This window comes from Leptinotarsa decemlineata, unplaced genomic scaffold (assembly GCF_025532065.1).
Source record: "Leptinotarsa decemlineata unplaced genomic scaffold, Ldec_3_MD MMD2_tig00026369_RagTag_RagTag, whole genome shotgun sequence".
Taxonomy (NCBI): Eukaryota; Metazoa; Arthropoda; class Insecta; order Coleoptera; family Chrysomelidae; genus Leptinotarsa; species Leptinotarsa decemlineata.
Genome location: NW_027412709.1, coordinates 1,083,731 through 1,104,626, shown reverse-complemented (window position 1 = coordinate 1,104,626; position 20,896 = coordinate 1,083,731). Strand labels below are relative to the sequence as shown.

The 20,896-nt window shown below is 33.9% G+C and overlaps 1 protein-coding gene across 1 annotated transcript in view; it reads left to right on the top strand.

Annotated features, from left to right (window-relative positions):
- The first annotated feature begins 2,538 nt into the window (after window positions 1–2,538).
- The window catches only part of LOC111513181 (phosphoribosylformylglycinamidine synthase), a 60,342-nt gene continuing 41,984 nt past the window's right edge, over window positions 2,539–20,896 (top strand). The window contains exons 1-3 of the mRNA XM_074185268.1: window positions 2,539–2,904; window positions 18,650–19,566; window positions 19,639–19,892. Of these exons, the coding sequence (XP_074041369.1) occupies window positions 18,734–19,566; window positions 19,639–19,892 (1,087 nt within the window). The 5' untranslated portion in view covers window positions 2,539–2,904; window positions 18,650–18,733. The remainder of the gene's footprint in view (window positions 2,905–18,649; window positions 19,567–19,638; window positions 19,893–20,896) is intronic.

Here is a 20,896-nt window from a genome sequence, read left to right as displayed (position 1 = left end):
AGTTTGAAGGGAGCAGATTTCGAAGATGACTTGGAAGGATTTGGTTCAAATTTGGGCTTCGAAAATGAGTTTGAGGAGGAAACTAACAATGATTAAAAATTTCAATTGGAAATATTTTTGCATTAAACCCAATTTTTGTTCAGTTAATAGTTTTGTTTCAGTTAAAATAAGTATTTTATAACAATTAACGTTTCATTTTCATTTTTTACAACATCTTTCTTAGTGTAGAATGGATTTAAGCTTATTTATTACAAAGGAACTAATCGAAAAAAGTTTCAAAATTAATTGGAAAGTTGTACTTTAAGACCCCTTTTTTCAGAAATTAAATTATTCACATCAATCATAAATAAATGTTGTCATTTGAAGGTAATTAAGTGTCTGCAACTTTAGAAAGCGTTTTCTCGTAACCAAGCAGATGTCGCTTGGTGCCCTCTGATGAGCATGACCCATTTAACGATTCATAACAAAAATGCGAATATTTGGATAAACAAAACAGCTGTCATATCTGACCGTTTGACTTTGGTCTAATATTTTCGATAGTTGTCCTACTGGATGGTGAACTTTTCTATATAAGAAGAATAGGAATCTATCCTTTGCCACAGAATTTTATTAATCTCAGAGTAACAAAAGACAATAGAGAGGCCTTTTCCATCCTTACATTGAAGGCAGCGTAACTTTGTTTGTTTACAGGAAGTATGTTGGATCATAAAACAGTGGCGGTCGGTTTAGTTGATAACCGGAGGGATATTATATATTTATAAAGTAAATCACTTCAGGTGAAAATGTATTCTGTTCAAATAGTTCCTACAAGAAATCTGATTTATTATTGATTATGGAAATGGGGCCAGTTTTTCTACCACCTTCTAGATTTTTATTCATGTATGGCTTTATAATAAATAATAATCTAGTAGGTGGTAGAAAAACTGGCTTCATTTCCATAATCATTAATAAATAATAAATCAAATTTCCTTTAGGAACTATTTGAACAGAGTACGTTTTCACCTGAAATGATTTATTTTATAAATATGTAATATCCCTCCGATTATCAACTAAACCAACCGCCACTGTCTTATGGTCCACCTCCCTTCGAATGTGAACAAAGTCTTCATAACCTCTTATTACCCATCTCCCCCTCTCCGCGCCAATAAGTTGTACAGAAAAGGATAGTACGATACCCGTTTTAAAACACATGTCGTATTGTATTGGTATAGGCACCGTCACAGCATAACAATCAGCATGGACACTTGGCTATGCCGCCTTTGATGTGGAATAGTATCTAGACGCCATTTTGGGAAGTGACAATAAGAGGGCAGGACTCGCGAAATGGTTTTGGAAAGGTTCGCACTCAAACTTTTTTATATCCAAAATGCTCATATAATTTTGATATACCTTACTGAATGGACCCAAATTCAATTGATATAATAATTCTTGTACAGAGATTCTATCTGGTTACATGATTTTTTTTATGTCAAAACAGCCGAATTATTTCTAAAATCACCAGTAGGAATACAGTGGTTCAATCAACTGGAATATAAAAGAAAAATTGTACAGCAATCAACTTTTTGGTATAAACTTTATGATCTATCTGTCTTAAAATAAATGTGATTTTATATATTACCAATTAACCTTTCAGTTGAATTGCTTGTTCTTTATTATAAGAATTGACATTCTGCTTGCATTTTAGAATGAACTCTTTTTCAACATAAATCTTTTTTTTATAAATATACATAGGTAAGTTCTATCCAAACATCAACTTACTTTTGTTACTCAAATCTTTTCATTCTTTTTCAGTAATACGTTCACAGAACGTTTTTTACCCTCCTGAAATGTCAATATCATGTAGGTGACCCACTTAGGATCCTTCTAGGTTTCGAGGGTAGCTGGTGATTATTATATAAGGAAAATATTAGAAATACATATTGTTCATTTTAAACCATTTATTGGTGTCTCAAATTATTATTTTATTCTTCCTTTTTTTTTGGCAATATTTTTCTGAGATTTGAAAGTCTTATTTATATATTTTAATGAATAAAATAATCTTACTCTACTATATAACTTCAAAAGGTGGGATATTGGGATATTGGATATTTTCACATGGATGGTTACAATTAAATTGTTTGAACAATGATACAAATCCTGCAATGACATTTGTTCCTACAATAAGATTCTCAAAATTGCTTTGGAAGTTTACTTCCAAGGAGGAAATAAAATAAACAAATTCATTTTTGGGCATCCTTAAGTTACCGAATGAGTCAAGAGTTCCGTTTTGAAATGCTCTGAAATAACAGTACAGAGATTCATTAATTCACAATTGGTTCTAGCAAGAGCAAAGCCAAAAGCACTTCCCAAACTGGCGGACTCATCAACGCGACGGATATGCTCGAGCTTCTCCTGCCAAGCGAAGTGACATTGCTGATTGTTACCTATGCTGTGGCACCGTACAGGCATGGCAACTCTATGTCTCATTATTACTCTGAGGTACCTATTAATAGTATTCTGTCACAGCATTCTGTGCTCAGAGTAATCTGAGATTCTGTGCCTTTGCCTAACCACTAACCCGCTAACCCCTTATTTTCAGTTTGTTATGTTTGAAGCATGTTATGTCGGTGGATTGAAGTGTTAAAAGTTTTGTTGTAAACCACTTGTTGATATTTTATTCAAGAGTTGTTCAGTTATTTACATTTAAAGTAGATTATGCGATGAGAGAATGGTTTCTGATAACAAATGATCTCTGAATGTGAACCCAAATCCTAACGATAAACAAATAACATATCAGTTCTTGTGTTTGTACCACTTTACTTTCGAATAGTTAACTAATACAGATTAAATACAGTGATCTCAGTGAACTCAAATTCAGAATTTTCATTCTATAATTTTGCTCAAAGTGCTTCATTGCAATTATTGGTGAGTATTTCTGTCAGAGACTGTGGTGGAAATTACTATTACAATCATTCATTCACCACCTGTTGAAAAAAATCTTATAGGTCATTTTAATTTCGACTCCATTCAAAAACCAGTCCCTTTTCTTATATTTTTTAATGTATGTTTTTAACCAGATTGCACAAAACTTTTCATATTAGAGATTGTGAATGGAATTTGTATATGTGAAGAACTGAATATGTACTCCATTGCCAATATTCTTGAAATAAAATACATGAATCAATATTTTCAGACACTATAATTTTCTGTATATCACCGGCTCTGATCATCTTTGATCTTGAAATATCAAGACAGGTATACCTATTTTCAATTCCGTTTTCAACCAGATCAAATCTGTCAAGATGAAGGTAGCCATTCACAAGTTATTACAATATTTTTTTAAAATCATTACTTAGATGAAGATTTTTGTCTATTTCAAGTTATATATCTGCGCAGTTTGGAAAGCTATGTATACACAGATATTCTAACCAAATGTTTCCTAGCCCACTAAAACGCCCACATATCTTCACAATGTTTATTACTCATTGTTTTTCTTATCATTTCTTTTCTTTCTTCTCATTTCTTTTCTTTCTTCTCATTTCATGTTTTATGCTCCATTCTCACTTCTTGTCCAAAAATAAAAGATAATTTTAACCTACTCATTATTCCCAAGCGCTTTTTTATTTCACTTGGTTCTTGGATCTGGTTCATCATTTTCATTTTCGAAACTTTCCTTACTCTTCATTAATTTTATCTCTTCACATTTCAACTTGAGATATATTTCTTACTATCCAATTTGTCATGTTCAACCGCCTTTCAACAGGTTGTAACACAATGAAACAGTATTATTTACAAATTTATATCAGATTTTTCACTATCTTCGATAAGGAATGTGTGAGAATTTCGAACATATCAATAATTTTAATTGTCCTTTTTTTACTTGTTCATTAAATACTTATCTTTAAAATACAAGGCATGTACTACTAGCGGTAGTTCTTCCCTATTGATCTATAAATCAATAATAATGGAATAATGATATTACCACTTTTATTTCACCTGAGAAAAAGTAAAGAATGAATTACAATGTACAATGGCAAGGAACTCTAAATTGTTTGAAACACTAAAAAGTAAACCAATCCCCTATATTTCTCATACACATTGTTTTCCCTCTTTTTGAGGATTGGAGTAATGTTTACGAAATTCAATGTATTAGGAAACACTCTGTAACTAAAGATAAATCTTTGATATGCAGTGGTGGTTGACGTGGTTTGAAAACATATTTTTCAAAAGATCATTCAGAATTTCATCATCTCATTAGGATTAGAATTATTTCGAAAGTTTTGACATTCTATCACATAATTACATGAAACTGATATCAGTATCCTTTTGTTGAAAAGTTTTGGAAAAATATGTATTGAAATTGTTAGTTATTTCTGGTCCCCATATTTTCATTTTTCCATCATAAATTCTAATTTCTCTGAATTATTTCCATTTTCTAATCTGATTTATCATTCACCACAATGTTTCTGTTTTTTCTATCGGAACTTTTTAGTTTCTTTCTATAAATTTCTATACTCAACAGTTTAGGTACTTTCTCACACATTCTCAATATAAGGAAAATAATTTTTTGATTTCATAAAGTTCTGGTGTGATGTTTGTTAAGCATCCATAGGCACTTCACAGACTTCAGGACTTATTTCATGATACATGTGTGTCCCTCCTGGTTTTGTTTCCCTGGAGAAGTTTGACTTTTAGTCCGCTAAAATATTCTTCTGTAGTATGGTAATTTGATTTATTTATGTAAAATGACCAGATAAGTCTGTGATTCCATCTTCATATTGAAAATTCTCTCCCGTAATGAAATTATTGAAGCATACTAATGGCTTACGAACAAAGTTGAAATTCTAACCATCTATTACAAAGTTAGTATTGAAATCTTCTCTTCATACTTAGAAAAATATTGAAGACATTTTATGAAATTTTTGTTTTGTTGAACTACTGATGAGACAACTTTTTTTACCAGAAAATGTTTTCCCTTCGTACAAATGTTTTTTGATTTGGTCAAAAATCGGAACTTCCCAGAAATCATTGAGGTCTTTGCCACATCTTCTTGATGCAAATTAATAGGATCACTCACTGAATATATTTCTTCAATTTGATTTCTTAAAAAACAGCAAAGATGGCTCAACTAGGTGAATATGACCAGCAAAAAGTTTCTTTTTTATTATGACAGATATTTTCATTGTTACTTTTATGAAAAAAAGCCTGGGTAGGTTTTTGGTATCTTTTGGAACAAATGCACAAAAAAATATCCAATCAAATCATTTTTACTAATTATGTTGTTAAATGGTAAATAATGAAATATGAATAAGCAGATTATTTTTGGCATGACGGTTTTGGTATCACAGTTAACTGACTGTTAAATGAATTGGTGTCAAAAATTCATTGGAAAGTTGATATTAATCAGTTCAACACTGTTTGTTGCTGCTGATAAAAGTACAACAGTGTGAACTTTTTACTGAAGAACAATCCCTGAAAATTCAGCCTTTATTCAAAGGTGCAAAAAACTTTTTTTTATCTGAATCTCTATAGTATGATATAAATGAATTAGAAATCTTTTTGTTTATTCTAAAATTCGCTACAAAACAGTCTCAATTGGTACTTTTTTATATAAACTGTCATTTCTATTTATTTCATGATTTAAATATGATCTGTTACGTTTGTCATTCAGGTTCAGTCCAAGTTTTCAATTCTAAATAGACCTGTTTTTACTAATTTGGATGGATTCCGCTTGTGATGATAAACTGAAACAATCATACGACATGGACAATGTTTGTACAACTTGCCATAAAGCATTCAGATCCAAAACCGGCCTCAAAATTCATAATGGAAAAATTCACAAAACGTCAATGTCAAATTCAGAAAATAACATTTTGATGTCGAAGGATTCGTTAATTGAAAATTCCAGCAATGATCCAAATGACACAGGACAAGGTACATTATCATTTTTCAAAAGATTAGCTGTTTTAAAGAACTCTACTAATATTGTGAGGAAAATCACCAGATCAGCTAGAATTTGCGTAGAATAGAATAGAATAGAATAGAAGTTTATTCATCACTAAAGTTCACATGTACAACATAAAAAAAGTGTAAATACATGAAACTTATTGGACTAGTCACAAAGAGAGCTTAAAAGTAATTAAAATTCACAAGATTATACATATACATTTTTGATAAGTAAAATATTAAAATATACAATGAACATCAACAATTTAAAAATTCTTGAAGAGAGTAGAACACCTTGTTTTTTAAAAATTCATTCAACCAACATTTTAGTTCATTCCTACTCATTAAACTTAACTCAGGATGAATAGCCATGAGTTTGTTATAACATTTAATACCTTGATATACATGGGAGTCTTGACCAACTCCTAATCGTGAGTATGGCTGGTATAATCTTTCACTGTTTCTTGTACAGTAATTATGTATATCTTTTTTTTTCCTCAAATAATTTCCATCTTTTTTAACGTATAATATGATCTGCAGCACATAAAGTGAGGGGACTGTGAGAATTCCTGGTTGATTGAACCATTTTCTACATGATGTTTTGGAGTGCACTCCTGCCATACATCTGATAATTCTTTTTTGCATAACAAAAACTCTATTCATATGTACAGAGTTACCCCAAAATATTATTCCATAACTTATTGTCGATTGCACTATTCCAAAATAAGCCAGTTTAAGGGTTTCCAGAGATATTGTACCTTTCAATTGCCTGATGATGAAGCAACTTGTGCTTAATTTATTTGTTAGATCGTTAATATGAGGATCCCATGTCATTTTTTGATCTACTTTGATACCTAGAAATTTGATGTAATTCACCTGTTCTATTGTTTGATGATTAACTCTTATTAGAGGACTGAAATCATAATTTATATTTTTTGTTGTAAACACCATAAAAAATGTCTTGGACAAATTCACTAGCAATCCGTTGAACACACACCACTCATGAAAATCATTAGCACAAATATTTGCCTTGATTACAGTATCCTGTAATTTATTCTCAGAAATCTGAATATTAGTATCATCAGCATACATAATGATTTTTTTGGCTCAGAGCATGAATAAACCATATCATTTATAAAAATTGTTTGTTGTTTGTTGTCTGTCATGGAGATATGAAGCAATCCAATCACTTGTAACTCCTCGTATGCCAATTCAGTGTAATTTTTCCAAGAGTAGTTGGTGATCAACTGTATCAAACGCTCTACTTAGGTCAAAATAAAGAGCAATGGGATTTTGTTTATTATTAAGGCAGCTATAGACGGTAGTATTGAGATCAGATATGGCGGTATTTGTTGATTTGTTCCTTCTAAATCCATTCTGACAATCAAATAATAAGTTATGTTGATTCAAAAATTTATTGAGACGTTCATTATATGCCATATCAAAAATTTTGGCTAGTTGGCTCTGTAAGCAGACATTTCGGTAATTATCTACTATCTCTCTAGATCCTTTGTTTTTGAAAATTGGTTTAGATTTAGAGACCTTTAGAATCAATGGGTACTGTCCTGACAAAAAAGATTCATTGATTATGTGAGCTAAAGGCAAACCTATCGTTTCCTTGACAAACTTTACAGCTTTTCCACATATATCATCTATCCCAGAAGGATGTTTACTTGTTGTTTTAGTTATATATTCTTCAATCTCCTGAGGAGTGGTTGGACAAAGGAAAAAGCTATGTTCATTGAAAGGACCTAATTTCAATTTATCAGGCTCCGGCCTTGTACATTTTACATTCATAAAATGTTTACTGAAAATATTACTTATTTCTTCGTGATCTGCTATTTTTTTATCATTAACAGTAAGTTGATCCATCTTATCTGAAGTCATCGATCCAGTTGGGAAAATCTACTTACTTTCACATTCAGGGTTCTGCCTATACAATATTCGAAAGAGAAGAGAAAAATATCTCTTAAAGAGGAACATCAAAACGATGAATTACAAAATCATCTGCTGTTCCGCCAGCAATTGCTAAACGATTCAAAGGAAATTACTCAGAAATATTTTAAAAAAGGTTGAGGCAGGTGATATTTCATCTACTATTGAGATTCCTAGTTTTAACGCTACTCTCGCTGATTGCGACAATGTAATTTTATCGACGCTCATTCTTAAACATCCTCAAGCTGACTCAATATCAAATGCATCTGAACCTTCACTTGATGAAACAAGCAATTTAATGTTTCTAGTTCTGGAACAACTTATATTTGCAACAGTGAAAGCGTTCTGCACTGGATCAGCTGGAGGACTAGATGGTTTTAGCCCAAGTCACATACAAGATCTTCATAGTTATAGTGCTGGTAATTCTAGAGACTTTTGATCCTTTAGGACCTGCACTTTTCTGCCTGACCATTCAAGAGCTAACTAGAAAATTGCAATTCAGAATTCATCTGTTGGTATCTAGATGACGGATGCATTGGAGATGATATTGACATTATATTGAAGGAAATGAAGATAATTATTAACAGCTCAAAACAAATTGGTCTCAAACTTAACTTCGATAAATTCAAGTTTTGAATCAGAATCTCTTGCCGACATTATGGAAGTTGTTCCTGGTATAAAACTCATGGAGAAATCGAAATGGGAATTACTTGGCGCCCCTCTTACTATGGAAGCTCTATGTGAAAGTTTGCAGAACAAAATAGATTCCCTTGACTTGATTTCCACCCATTTATATGATTAGCCAATGAATACTCCTTTTTTTATTGAAAAATTGTTTAGCCATTCCTAAACTACCCTATACTCTAAGATGCTCTCCTTGTTGGAAAAGTCAACTATACCTCAAGAAGTTTGATGATCACCTACGTAACATAGTTGAAAATGTTACCAACAGCTGTTTTACTGATATTTTTTGGTCTCAAGCAACATTGCCTGTGAATCGCTGAGGGTTGGATATGCGCTCAGCATCATCGCTGGCTTTACCAGCATTTATGTCTTCCATCAACAATCTTTCACAATTGATAGAAATGATACTTCCAGACTCCTTTACCAATATAATAGATACTTTAGCCGTCGAAGTCGAATCTATTTGGTGTTCTCAAACCAAAAGTCACGTGCCTACAGATCTCAAATTACTTTGGAAAGCATGGGGCGAACCTTTAGTAGAAAATGCTTCTGACTCCACTTCATCTTTGTCATCTCCCTCGGAAAAGCTCGCCTTAAAGCCGCCAATATTAAAGAATCTGGAGCGTGGTTGAACGCATTACCTGTTGCTCCTCTGTGAACACTATAAGATAATGATACTTTCAGACCATTGGACTCAGATTGGGTTTAGATATTTGTACTCCTCATAAATTTATTTGTGGTTGTGAGGCAAATGAAAAAGGTACTTGTGGTTTGAGCTGCAGAAAGGGTTCTGTACGTTTTCCAAAACATCACGAAGTCAACAACATCATAAAAAGGGACTTGATATCAGCCGGGATACCTTCGATTAATTTTTTCAGTGTTACTTAATATCCAATTGTGTAATGTTTTCTAAATGCTGTTGTTCTCAACTTTTTAATTTCTCGAGGAATTATATTGTAAATTTTACAACCAATACATATGCAGTGTTGTTGCATTAAATTTAGACTACACTCAGCAATTTGAAAGCATTTATTGGTCTTTGATCTTGCATTATACTGATTTATGATGCACTGTTTGGAACCTTTAGTGTAGTAATGAATATTACTGGAGTTTTTTCCCAACACCAAATCGGTATTTTTAACACCTCAACACGTGTTTCGATCACCAAGTGATCATCTTGGATCATAAATTTCCCAATATTCAGAAAGTATAATTACATCATATTCAACCCTCAGTTTACAATGTTTTTCTAAAAATATTAAAAACTCATCAAAATTTTTGTTCATACTACGAATATTGAAATGCAACATGTTCAAATCATACATATTATGAATATTTGAATCCCAGTATCCATGAAAAATAGTTTTATCATTTCCATTTTCTTAATCTTCCATTAATTGTCTTCGTAATTGGTATTTCCTGGAGATTTCAATTTTCTTAGCATATATTGGACAAATCTTGCCATCACTGGGGTGATTGACATTTTGTACTTCATTTTATTCTTTGGAATGGAAACACCTGATACATTTTGGAACTGCCCTCTCACATTTGAATTTATTGTGATTACCAGCATAGTAGGCACATATCTCTTCAGGATTTTTGCAATCCTTTATTTTGTGCCTGAAGGAACAGCATCGAAAAAATCTCAATATAAAGTCTTCTTTTTCTTGTATCAAGATGGAGTAGTAGAAAGCCAAAAACTTTCTTTCCCAAAAATTAATCACTCCTAAAAAATATAACCCCTTCAATTCAAATAAGATTCCTCTTGGCTGGGATTAAATCAAATAGGTGAATGAATGTCATTACGATGTCATCGATGACATAAGCAGATCAAGCTTATTCTGTGACATTAAGAACTCGTAATTCATGAATGAAGTGTGTGTATTTTCTATAATGTTATTCAATTTGGTACTGAAGAGCCTTAGGGCAAGTGTCTTAAGGCGAAACATCGGTGTATACCAGTAAGGATGGCAGTGTTCTATGTAAGTGCAATTTGTTACCATTCATTTAAAGTAGAACTCATGTGAATGATATCTGATTTTTATTCCACAACGAATGTTTGAAATACAAACTGAGTAGAGAAAAGTATCTTCTGTATAATTCAGTGTTCATATAGAAGTATTTGTTTGAAAAGAATTTTTTCTTTCGTATAATTCAATGTTTATATGAAAGTAGCTGTTTCAGGAGGACTCTCTTTCAGTTTGTGTCTGAAAGTTACTTCTTTGCATGATCTACACATCCATGTATAGAGTTACTTCCTTCCTTTCTTTGGAAGACTCTCTCATCTTCCTTTTTTTTTTAATCAAGATGGAGTAGTAGAAAGCCAAAAACTTTCCCAAAAAAGTCTTCCACTATTTTACACTGTCCCCAACCAATCTTCAGATATTTATTGGCCTATTTTTCATAAGTTTTCCCAGTAGTCTCAGCACATACTATCCATTTTTTCGAAAATTTCGACTATACTTGATACTGAGGTAATCTATTTCATCGATATTATGGTTGAGATCTCAAAGCTCTTCAAGTAATCTTCATCATTTTCATATCTTTTTGCTAATCCTATAATAGACACACGTGAATTTCTTTGTTTAGTCATCTGAACATCGTATTCTTCCCCCATATTAACTCTCGCAACTTCAAATAAATCTTCGGTGTTCTTTCGGATTTCACTGTCAATGATGATATATCCATTCTTCATGGTTTTCCAGTTTTTGATAGGGGCTTTTACATACCTTGGACTGATGTTGGATTTTATTATCATATTAGTTACCTCTGTAGTCCGATTGAATTTGGGCTTGATTATGATGCTGGGAATATTGGTATTCATTGTACTTTTTCTTTTGTTTAGAGGTGGTTGACAATATTTCGTGGTGTATTTCATCAGTTCGGACTTCCAATGTCATATAATATAAATTGATTTGAAATTCCTGAAAAACTATTAAGAAGATTAACCGTAAATAACAATTTTATTTGAACAAAAAACTGAAATTACAAAGAAATAACATAAAACCCAACAACAACCGAAAAATAAAAAATTTGAAATATTAATAAAAGCTGAAAATTAAAAATTATTATTAGCAAAAAATGAAAAATAATAATGAAAAATTAAAAGATTTCAAACCAAGTTATGTCACGACGATTTGATTGTTAGTATCCACAATCGTCTTTGGGTGATAACTGGACTGTACTGAAGCGTAACATAATTTCTTAGGAGGCGAGAGCTCACTGTGCAAATCAATAATAGTTTTTCGTATATCACCCATGTTTTCTGTTATGGACTTCAAATCAGAATTCATATCTGATTTAACATCTTTATCTGAATTAATTAATGTGTTCAGAATACTCTTGCAAGTATCGCATAACCATAACATAATATTTTTGAGCTGATTTATTTTCTTCAGTTGGCTCATTGTTAATTTCAGACATTAAATATAATATGAAGTTCTACACTTCCCTTCGTACAACAGGGATGATTCTGTTCTATCAACTAGTTCATTGCAAATGGGACAGAAATGTATTTTTTCACCTAAATTATTGTGTGTAATATTTTCAGAAGACATTCCACACTCCTTTTTGTCTTGAGTGCACACACACACGCCTCTGGGTATTTAAGTGAGTAATCACAACAAAAATCCTCAGAAGAAATGGTACTTCGATATACTTTTTGGGTCAGAGCCCTAATTTTTGGTTTGACAGTTTTTGACAAGTTTCCGTTTTTTCTTGAATTCATGTTCATAATTTCTGAAATCTTCTTGCTATGGTATCACAGATATTTCAGATATAGAAAAATCTTTGATGTTCTTTATCAGTAGCTGTCAATGTCATAAGGAAACCCTCACGAGGCAGAAGGATGACAAAAAGATGTACCACCTTTTTGATCCAAAGAATTAGTTTAGCCATACAGCATAGTAATTCAGCTTCTGTTTTTGGCACCATTCCATCGTCACATTTACTGGATGAAATTTTTCTTAATCCTGTAGCTTCCAAATCATATTTATACCCTAGTCACGATGAGAGATTGTTTCCTCATAAAATCTCCCATATTACTTGTGATACTTCCCATACGTTACCATCAGAAGATGCAGAGAAATATGAACAAGTTCTAAAATTATCTTCTTCCAAATTCAAATTTCTGCCATATCCAATTCAGTTTTAGGCAGTTCTGCTTCGAATTCCTTATCCCACCGATCCAATCATCGAATCCGTGATTACTCAGAAGAAGACAACAGTGGCGAACGTAGTATTAACACTTACAACATTAGATCAGTGATATATTCTTCAGTCAGAACCTTGGGTTTATTGGGTTGAAAAATATTGGAAACACCTGTTTCATGAACAGTGTAATCCAATGTTTATCAAACACGAGATGGTTGCTGGAATATTTAAAAAAGGATACATACATGGAAAATATCAATACTAGTATTTCTAGTATGAAAGGTGCTTTAATCAAAGGCGTTCCCAGAAGTTATCAAGGAATTGCGGTCAGAAGTTTTCATCTGAAAGAGTAATAAACACTGCCTTCTTTAAAAGTCGGATTCAAAGATTTGTCCCTGGATTCATGGGATCTGTCCATCAAGACGCCCAGGAATTCCTTCAATATCTTTTAGAAGGTTTACATGAGGACCTCAATAGAATTACTGAGAAACCCAAACCGATCTTAACGGAGATTGGCGAAAAATTTAGCGACAGCGGAAAAGCGCAAGAGTCCTGGCTGAGATATTTGAACATTAACAACCCTAAGATTGTAGACAATTTTGTAGGTCAAGTAAAATCCACTATGAAGTGCACATTCTGTGGACACTCATCAGTAACCTTCGATCCTCTCTGGAATTTGTCTCTCCCCATACCACAAAGAAATGGCCAATTGAGTTTGTCACAATGCCTGGATTTCTTCACAAGAGAGGAAACTCTGGATGAAGATGAAAAACCAACGTGTTCGAGGTGCAAGGAAAGAAGAAAATGCACAAAGTTCCTATCAATCCATAAGTTTCCCCGTATTTTAGTAATTCATTTAAAGAGATTCTCTCCAACGGAAAGATTTAGAGGCAAATTGAATGTTGCCATTGACTTTTCTTTAGAAGGATTAGATGTGAGCAATTATGCAGCGGACAATGTTGCTTCTTGTCGTTACAATCTATAAGCACTTTCGAATCACAGTGGGACTACATTCAACGGGAATTACATGCATATTGCGACACCCTTATTGTGGCACGTGGCATGAATACAACGACTCACACGTGTCCCCAATTTCACCAAAATCGCTTGTGTGTGAGGAGGCATATGTCCTCTTTTATGAGCAGGAGAGAACAAAGCAGCTCTTTTGAGGATTTTTTTCTTTTTCTCTTTCCTTAAACTAAATTCTGTTAATTGATTTGTATTTCATGATTCTCATTGGAGAAATTGTAAAATTTTGCACAAAAAAGTTTCAATAGTTTTTGTCGTAGAAGTCACTGTTAGATTAATTTTCTTCATTAGATTAATTTTTAATACAACAATTGAGATAACTTTTGCCTTTTTGTTGAGGTCACAATTTCGAAGAAAATTGGCTTTCATTTCAAAATTAGCCAAATTCTATAAAAATTTACTTTTTTGTCATCACCATAGTAGGTAGGTAGGTAGGTAGGTCTAAAGTGAGTGGGTCTATTCGACCCTCCACAGCAACCCATAAGGATTTATTGTAGCTCACACCTATTCACACTCTGCCAAATAAACCCAGCTTCTTAGCGAAGCCGATTAGTTTGTATGATGAGTGGTCTGATGAGTGGTCTGAGTGGTCAGATGGTGAGAGTACGGATCTGCCGAACTCAAAGAACCTGATTCGGTCCCCAGCGGGGCAGGCACAAAGTATATGCTCTGCAGTTTCATCATTTTCCAGACATAGGCGACAGTAACTGTCTTCCGACACTCCAAGTCTCTGCATGTGATGATTCAAATGACAGTGACCTGTAAGATGGCCTGTTAGACATCGTAGTTCATCCCTACTGTAGTCCAACAACTGTTTGGAATCAAGCTTCGAAGGGTGAGCCAATCCTGGAAGATTCTGCCAGAAGTCCATAACTCTTCTTGCCATCCAGGTATTAAGTGTTTGTTTGGCAAAGCCCAAAGCGATGCCAATGACAGGTTCTGGTTCAATGAAGTCGCTTGCAGCACCCTCCTTTGCAAGAGGGTCAGCAGCTTCATTGCCTTCCAGGCCAGTATGGCCAGGAATCAAAACCAGATACAATCTGTTTAGTCTTCCTATCGAGTAGAATCTTTTTTGGCACTTTGCTACCAATTTAGACGTTGCTCGGTGGGAGCCAAGAGCTTCCAACGCCGCTTAATTGACTTGTGAGTGAGGTTGGATTTATCCAATCTCTGTCCTGGGTCTGCGACTGAAAACACCTGCACCAGAACCGGAAGGTGTTCTTGATCCAACTGTGAACCAACAACTATCCGCTCTTAATATTTCCTTCTCCCCATCACCATAGTAGTTCCGCTTCCTAGGAGCGAACTGATAATAATTAACCTTTGGATAAATTCTGCGGGAATAGAGGAGACCACTTATTCTGGCTCTGTGCCTAATTTTAATTGAAGTCTATTTTTTTTTAATGAATAACAAGTAGGCTTCAAACAATTTTCTGTATTCAAGTGTACTATTTTTACATAATAATTAATTCTTAAATTCAGCTAAATTCAAGTAGTACTTTTTTGTTTTTGAGATGGATGAATTCACTGATATCTTTATAATTCATTTCTTTCAGACATTACTGATAAACTTATCAGTCTCTCTGGCAATGTAGTGTCCTGAGTTATTTTCTGTACATTTAAATGTTCAAAACAATCTCTCTATAGTAAAATGGTAAACAATCATAGTAGAAAATGTTAACAATGCAATTTCTATATTTGGAAATGTAGTATCAACGTTGTGTTCTTTCAAAATACTATGTATATAAAAGCGTTTAGATTTTCACGGCTGAGGTTTTCAGTGTCATTGTTTTTCGAGTTTGACCAATAGTCAGTACTCCGGGCTTTCCGACCTACCACTTGGCGAGATATCTGGCCTCGCTCCTATAACCCCATATGGGAAAGACCAACTCCTCGACAGGGACCAAGGACTCGACAGACTTCGTTGGTAAAATTAGGGGCTTAACGCTGGAGCCGACGGATGTCAGCTTCGATGTGGTGTCTTTGTTTACCAATGTCCCACTGAAAGACTCTCTGAGGGGTTAGCCCACGTGTTCCCGAATGACGTCGTCGAACTCTTTAGAGCATGTCTCACAGGAAGTTACTTTCAATGGGGGAAAAACTTCTATGAGCAGCTAGATGGCGTTGCGATGGGGAGTCCACTTAGCCCAGTGATAGCAAACTATTTCATGGAACGGTTTGAAGGGAAGGCGATAGACACTTTTGAATGGAAGCCTACCTTGTGGCTACGTTACGTGGATGACTACTTCGTCATCTGGAAACATGGAAGAGACGCCCTGAACCGTTTCCTAAACCACTTGAACGCCCAACACCCGAGCATAGAATTCACCATGGAGATTGAGCAAGACCAACGGATAGCTTTCCTAGATGTACTAGTAGAACGATGTGGTACCAGACTAACCCACAAAGTGTATCGAAAACCCACACACACAAATAGATACTTGCACGCACTATCGAACCACCATCCTAGTCAAAAGAGAGGAGTCACCTCAACTCTAACGGAACGGGCTCGGAGAATATGTGAACCAGAACATCTGGAGAGGGAACTGAAATACCTTGAAGTGACCTTGAGATCGAATGGATACAGTGCCTCCGAGACCAGAAAAGCCATGAAACCGAAGGGCACCACAGTTCAGAAAGCGAAAAAGGATCAAATGGTTGCACGCGCATATCTACCGTTTATCTTTAGGGTCACGAATAGAATTGGAAAACTATTGGGCAAACACGACATCAAAATAGTCTTCAAACTCACGAGGAAGATACAACAAAGCCTCAGGTCGGCTAAATACAAAAGAGACCCATTATCAGCAGCAGGGGTCTATCGCATACCGTGCACTTGTGGAAGGTATATATCGGAACCAGCAAACGATCCATGGGAACAAGACTAAAAGAGCATAAAAGGAACTGCAGACTAGACCAAACGGACAAATCAGCTGTGGCAGAACTCGCACTTAGTGAAGGAGACCACATAATTTTGTTTGAAAACACAGAATTAATTGCCCCCAACCAGGGATACCATAGCCGACTGGTACGGGAGGCAATAGAGATCCACAAACTCACGGAAAGTTTCAACAGAAAAGAAGAAGCGGTGAACCTCAATCGAATATGAAACCCCATTTTAAGGAATTCTAGAATAGCGAAAAGGACAACAGGCAGCAAGTTTGTTAATGTTCCAGGTTCAAGTGCAGGTACGAGTGCAGGTACATATACAGGTACAAATACAACTGATTACCTGACAAGGCATAAATACGCTTTACGAAGCCTAATAGGTAGTCATCGGACAGCAAGCCATGATGGTTAAACCTCTGAAGAGGCTAGCCACTCGCGCCAGTGAAACGCCAGGAAGTAATTCCAAAAATCCACGGCTTTCAAATTCGAAAAGCAATGACACTGACTATGTATATACTTAAAATACTAGAATGAGTTTCTACATTTCCACTAAGAACCAAATATTCTCAGGAAGCTATGAGACATTAACTTAAATTTGGGGTAATTTCTTGAATTTTCATGATGTTTGTCTCACATGTAAGGGGCCATCCATAAAGTACGTCACACGTTAATAGGGAGGGAGGGTATCACCGAAGTGTGACAAGGGGTATGGGGGGTCAATAGTTTTGTGACGTCACATGTTAAAATTTAAAATACTAAAACGCAAAGTTTGGATGTGAATTGAAAATTTTAAAAATTTATGAACTTGATATATATTTATTAATAAGTTAGCATTCTTGCTATGAGATAATCTCTCATGCAACGTCATTTAACTTCTAGAGCGGCGTTGTAATACAAGTGAGATTCTCAAATTCACGAGAATTTTGAATTTGATATACTTAATCGTTTATTATTTTCTAACTAGTCGTTTGTATTTTCGGTTTTATGAAATGTTGGACTTTATATTGATTTTATTAGATTATTATTTAATAAAAATAAGTAAAAAATGAAAATAGCTGTTTTCTCTCGATTATTTTTAAATACATACATAAATTTAAAAAATGTGTGACGTCACATCAGGAGGGGGGGGTTATAAAAATGTGACAACCTGTGACAAGGACGGGGGGAGGGGTTCAAAAGTCCTAAAATTCGTGTGACGTACTTTATGGATGGCCCCTAACCTCGTGTCGTATACATCCCCCTTGGGGTTTCATTCGATGCAAGGCACTGAGCTCGAGCTCAACGTGCCCACTGTGCAAGATGAGACTGCCTAAAGGTATATTATTTGACATATAACGTGTAACAAACAAGATAGGAAATGAACTTTTTATCTTACTATTGACTATAGTTTTGGAGATGTGAACAAGGTTTTTGTACCTGTGACTGAATAAAAAATGCTCCTTCTATATGCTAGGACTCACCATAAGACGATACCTGAAGGTCGTTTTTCAGGATTAAATTAGGTTTTAGAATAACATCAGCAGGCTGCAATTTATTCATCAGATAGGTTTTAAAATTCTGGAGTAAATTCATTTCTAGTTCTAAGAAAATTGTATATTTAAGACAATCGCAAAAATCAAGGTCAATTTGAAATTCCAAAATAAAGCTAGTTCAGCCAAATATCTTTAAAAGTTATCATAATTTGAATATCAAATGAATTAATCCAATCTCTGAGTTCAAATTGTGCAATCTCTCAGTGCAAGTACAGTGCAGTACTATGTAGAATGTAGTTTTCAAATAATTTGTAGTATTTTTAAAAAGTTGTGATAACCGTTCTAAGTGTTAAACACTTATTATGCTAATCAGTGTTTTCAGGTCTGCCTTATAGATCTCAGTTTGTTTTTCAGGGGTTTTGATAAGATGTGATCGAGGGATGAGAATTTTATTTCTAAATATATATGTTGATGTTTCGAATAATTATTTCCATCAGATATATTCCATGTGTTAGTTTTTCATTCACAATTTTTTTAAATATTCATAATGACGATATTTCCAGGCAAAAGAAAAATAAGAAGAAGCAACAGCCTTAACCAATTTAAGCAACATTTTGTCCTGATAGAGTGTTATTCATTTGTGAAAAATGACTCAACAGAATTCAATTTTGAGATTGTACAGAATACCAGGATGCACTAATGCAAAACAAAATGAAATTTTCAAAAAGTTGAAAGAGAAATGTTCAACAATAATAAATATTGATACAGAAATATGTTTTAATATTGAATTATCCAATTCACTAGATGAAAGAGAAAAACAGAAACTCAAATGGGTTTTGCAAGACTCGCTTCATCCTGAAAATGTATTCAGTAGTAGTCAACTGGAAGCCAAAGAGTTTGATATTCTCATAGAAGTAGGACCAAGATTTAATTTTTCAACGCCAAATTCTACCAACGCTGTGTCCATATGTCATGGTCTTGGACTGAAACAAATTAAACGTTTAGAAGTATCTAGAAGGTATCTTCTGAAATCAAGTGAAGGAGTATCTCATGAAACCGAGAATAATATCGCAACCGTGCTTTTTGATCGAATGACTGAATGCCGTTACACTGCTGAAAATATTCCGAAGTTGAGTTTCAATGAAAATCTAATAAAAAAGGAAGATATTAGAGAAATTGATGTACTAAATAAGGGTGTAGAGGCCCTTAAAGAAATCGACAGAGAATTAGGATTGGCTTTTGATGAAGCTGACTTACAATATTATATGAATCTCTTTAAAAATGTCATGAAGAGAAATCCTACGAATGTTGAATGTTTTGATTTGGCTCAGTCGAACAGTGAACATAGCAGACACTGGTTTTTCAAAGGCAAAATGGTTATTGATGGTGTAGAATTTAAAGAATCTCTCATTGACATGATTGTAAATACACAAAAAACATCTAATCCTAATAATGTTATCAAGTTTGCTGATAACAGTAGGTAAGTAAAAACTTAACTTGCTTAATTTTCAATTGATTTTCTTTATATTCTTTAAATTCCCCATTATTTTAGTGCCATAAAAGGATATAATCACACAAGCTTAAGACCAGTTTCTTCTGGATCTGTGAGTGAACTTAAAGAATTACCTACTGAATCTCATCTCATTTTTACTGCGGAGACACATAATTTTCCCACTGGTGTAGCTCCTTTCAGTGGTGCTACAACTGGAACTGGTGGACGTATTAGAGATGTACAGTCGGTTGGCAGGGGTGGCTATTGCATTGCTGGTACCGCTGGATATTCAGTTGGGAATCTTCAAATTCCAGGTAATATATGCTGCATTTTTCAAATACATACCAAACTTCCAATTGCTTCTTGTATTCGGGTAAACTTCTTGTTCCATAATTGTGCAGATAAACATAATCATCACATTCTAGTTGTATTGTTCTGGGTACTGACTCAACTTTAAGAAAGACAAGACAAAACAATAGATAACAAATATTTGAAATAAATTTCAAAAATACAAAAAAAATATATTATTTATTATACAACAAAAAATTGTTCAAAAGAACCAGCAAAACTTGAAAAATATCAACTATGGAAGCTTCATTGATTTTCTGAATTTTATAAAATTCTGCTTTGTCGGCATTGGTTCTACTGGTGAATGATTAAATAATTTAAACATATAAAATATGAATTCCTATTTCAATTTCAGATTTTTGTTTGTTGATTTCAGACATTGAATTCGGGATTTTCTTAAATTCTGAATTTTCGTAAATTTCAATTTGATCACAATGAATGATTCATTCATTTTCAAAACTGAGTTGGTTTCAAAAATTTCGAATTTTGAATATTTGTTTTAATTCAAGGTAATTGGTAATGGGTCTGAAATAAATATTGGCCATGTGTCAAAATCGATTTTGTATGCATGATAATCTTTTGTAAAAAGAATACTTGTTTTATATTCCCTAGGTGATTCTAGTAAGTGTCGAAATATCTGAACTTCACAATTATAAAATAAGAGTTTACATGTTTCATGTACAATGAGGCTTCACCTTTTTCCTATGTATTTGACATTGATAGGTAGGATATGATGTAATTCAATTCCATTATCCAGTATAGGAATTAGATATATTGTGTAAATTTCAGGTTCTACAACAAGTATTCTCGAAACATTTACAACTTTTGAATTTGTTTGAAAAATTAAAAACTTCAACTTCAATTATTTCAAGATATTTAGCTATTGAGCTGAATTTGGTTTTCAATGTAGTTAGTTATGAATACACTGACCCGTTACTTTTTGGGGACAACCTATTCAAGATATGCCCAA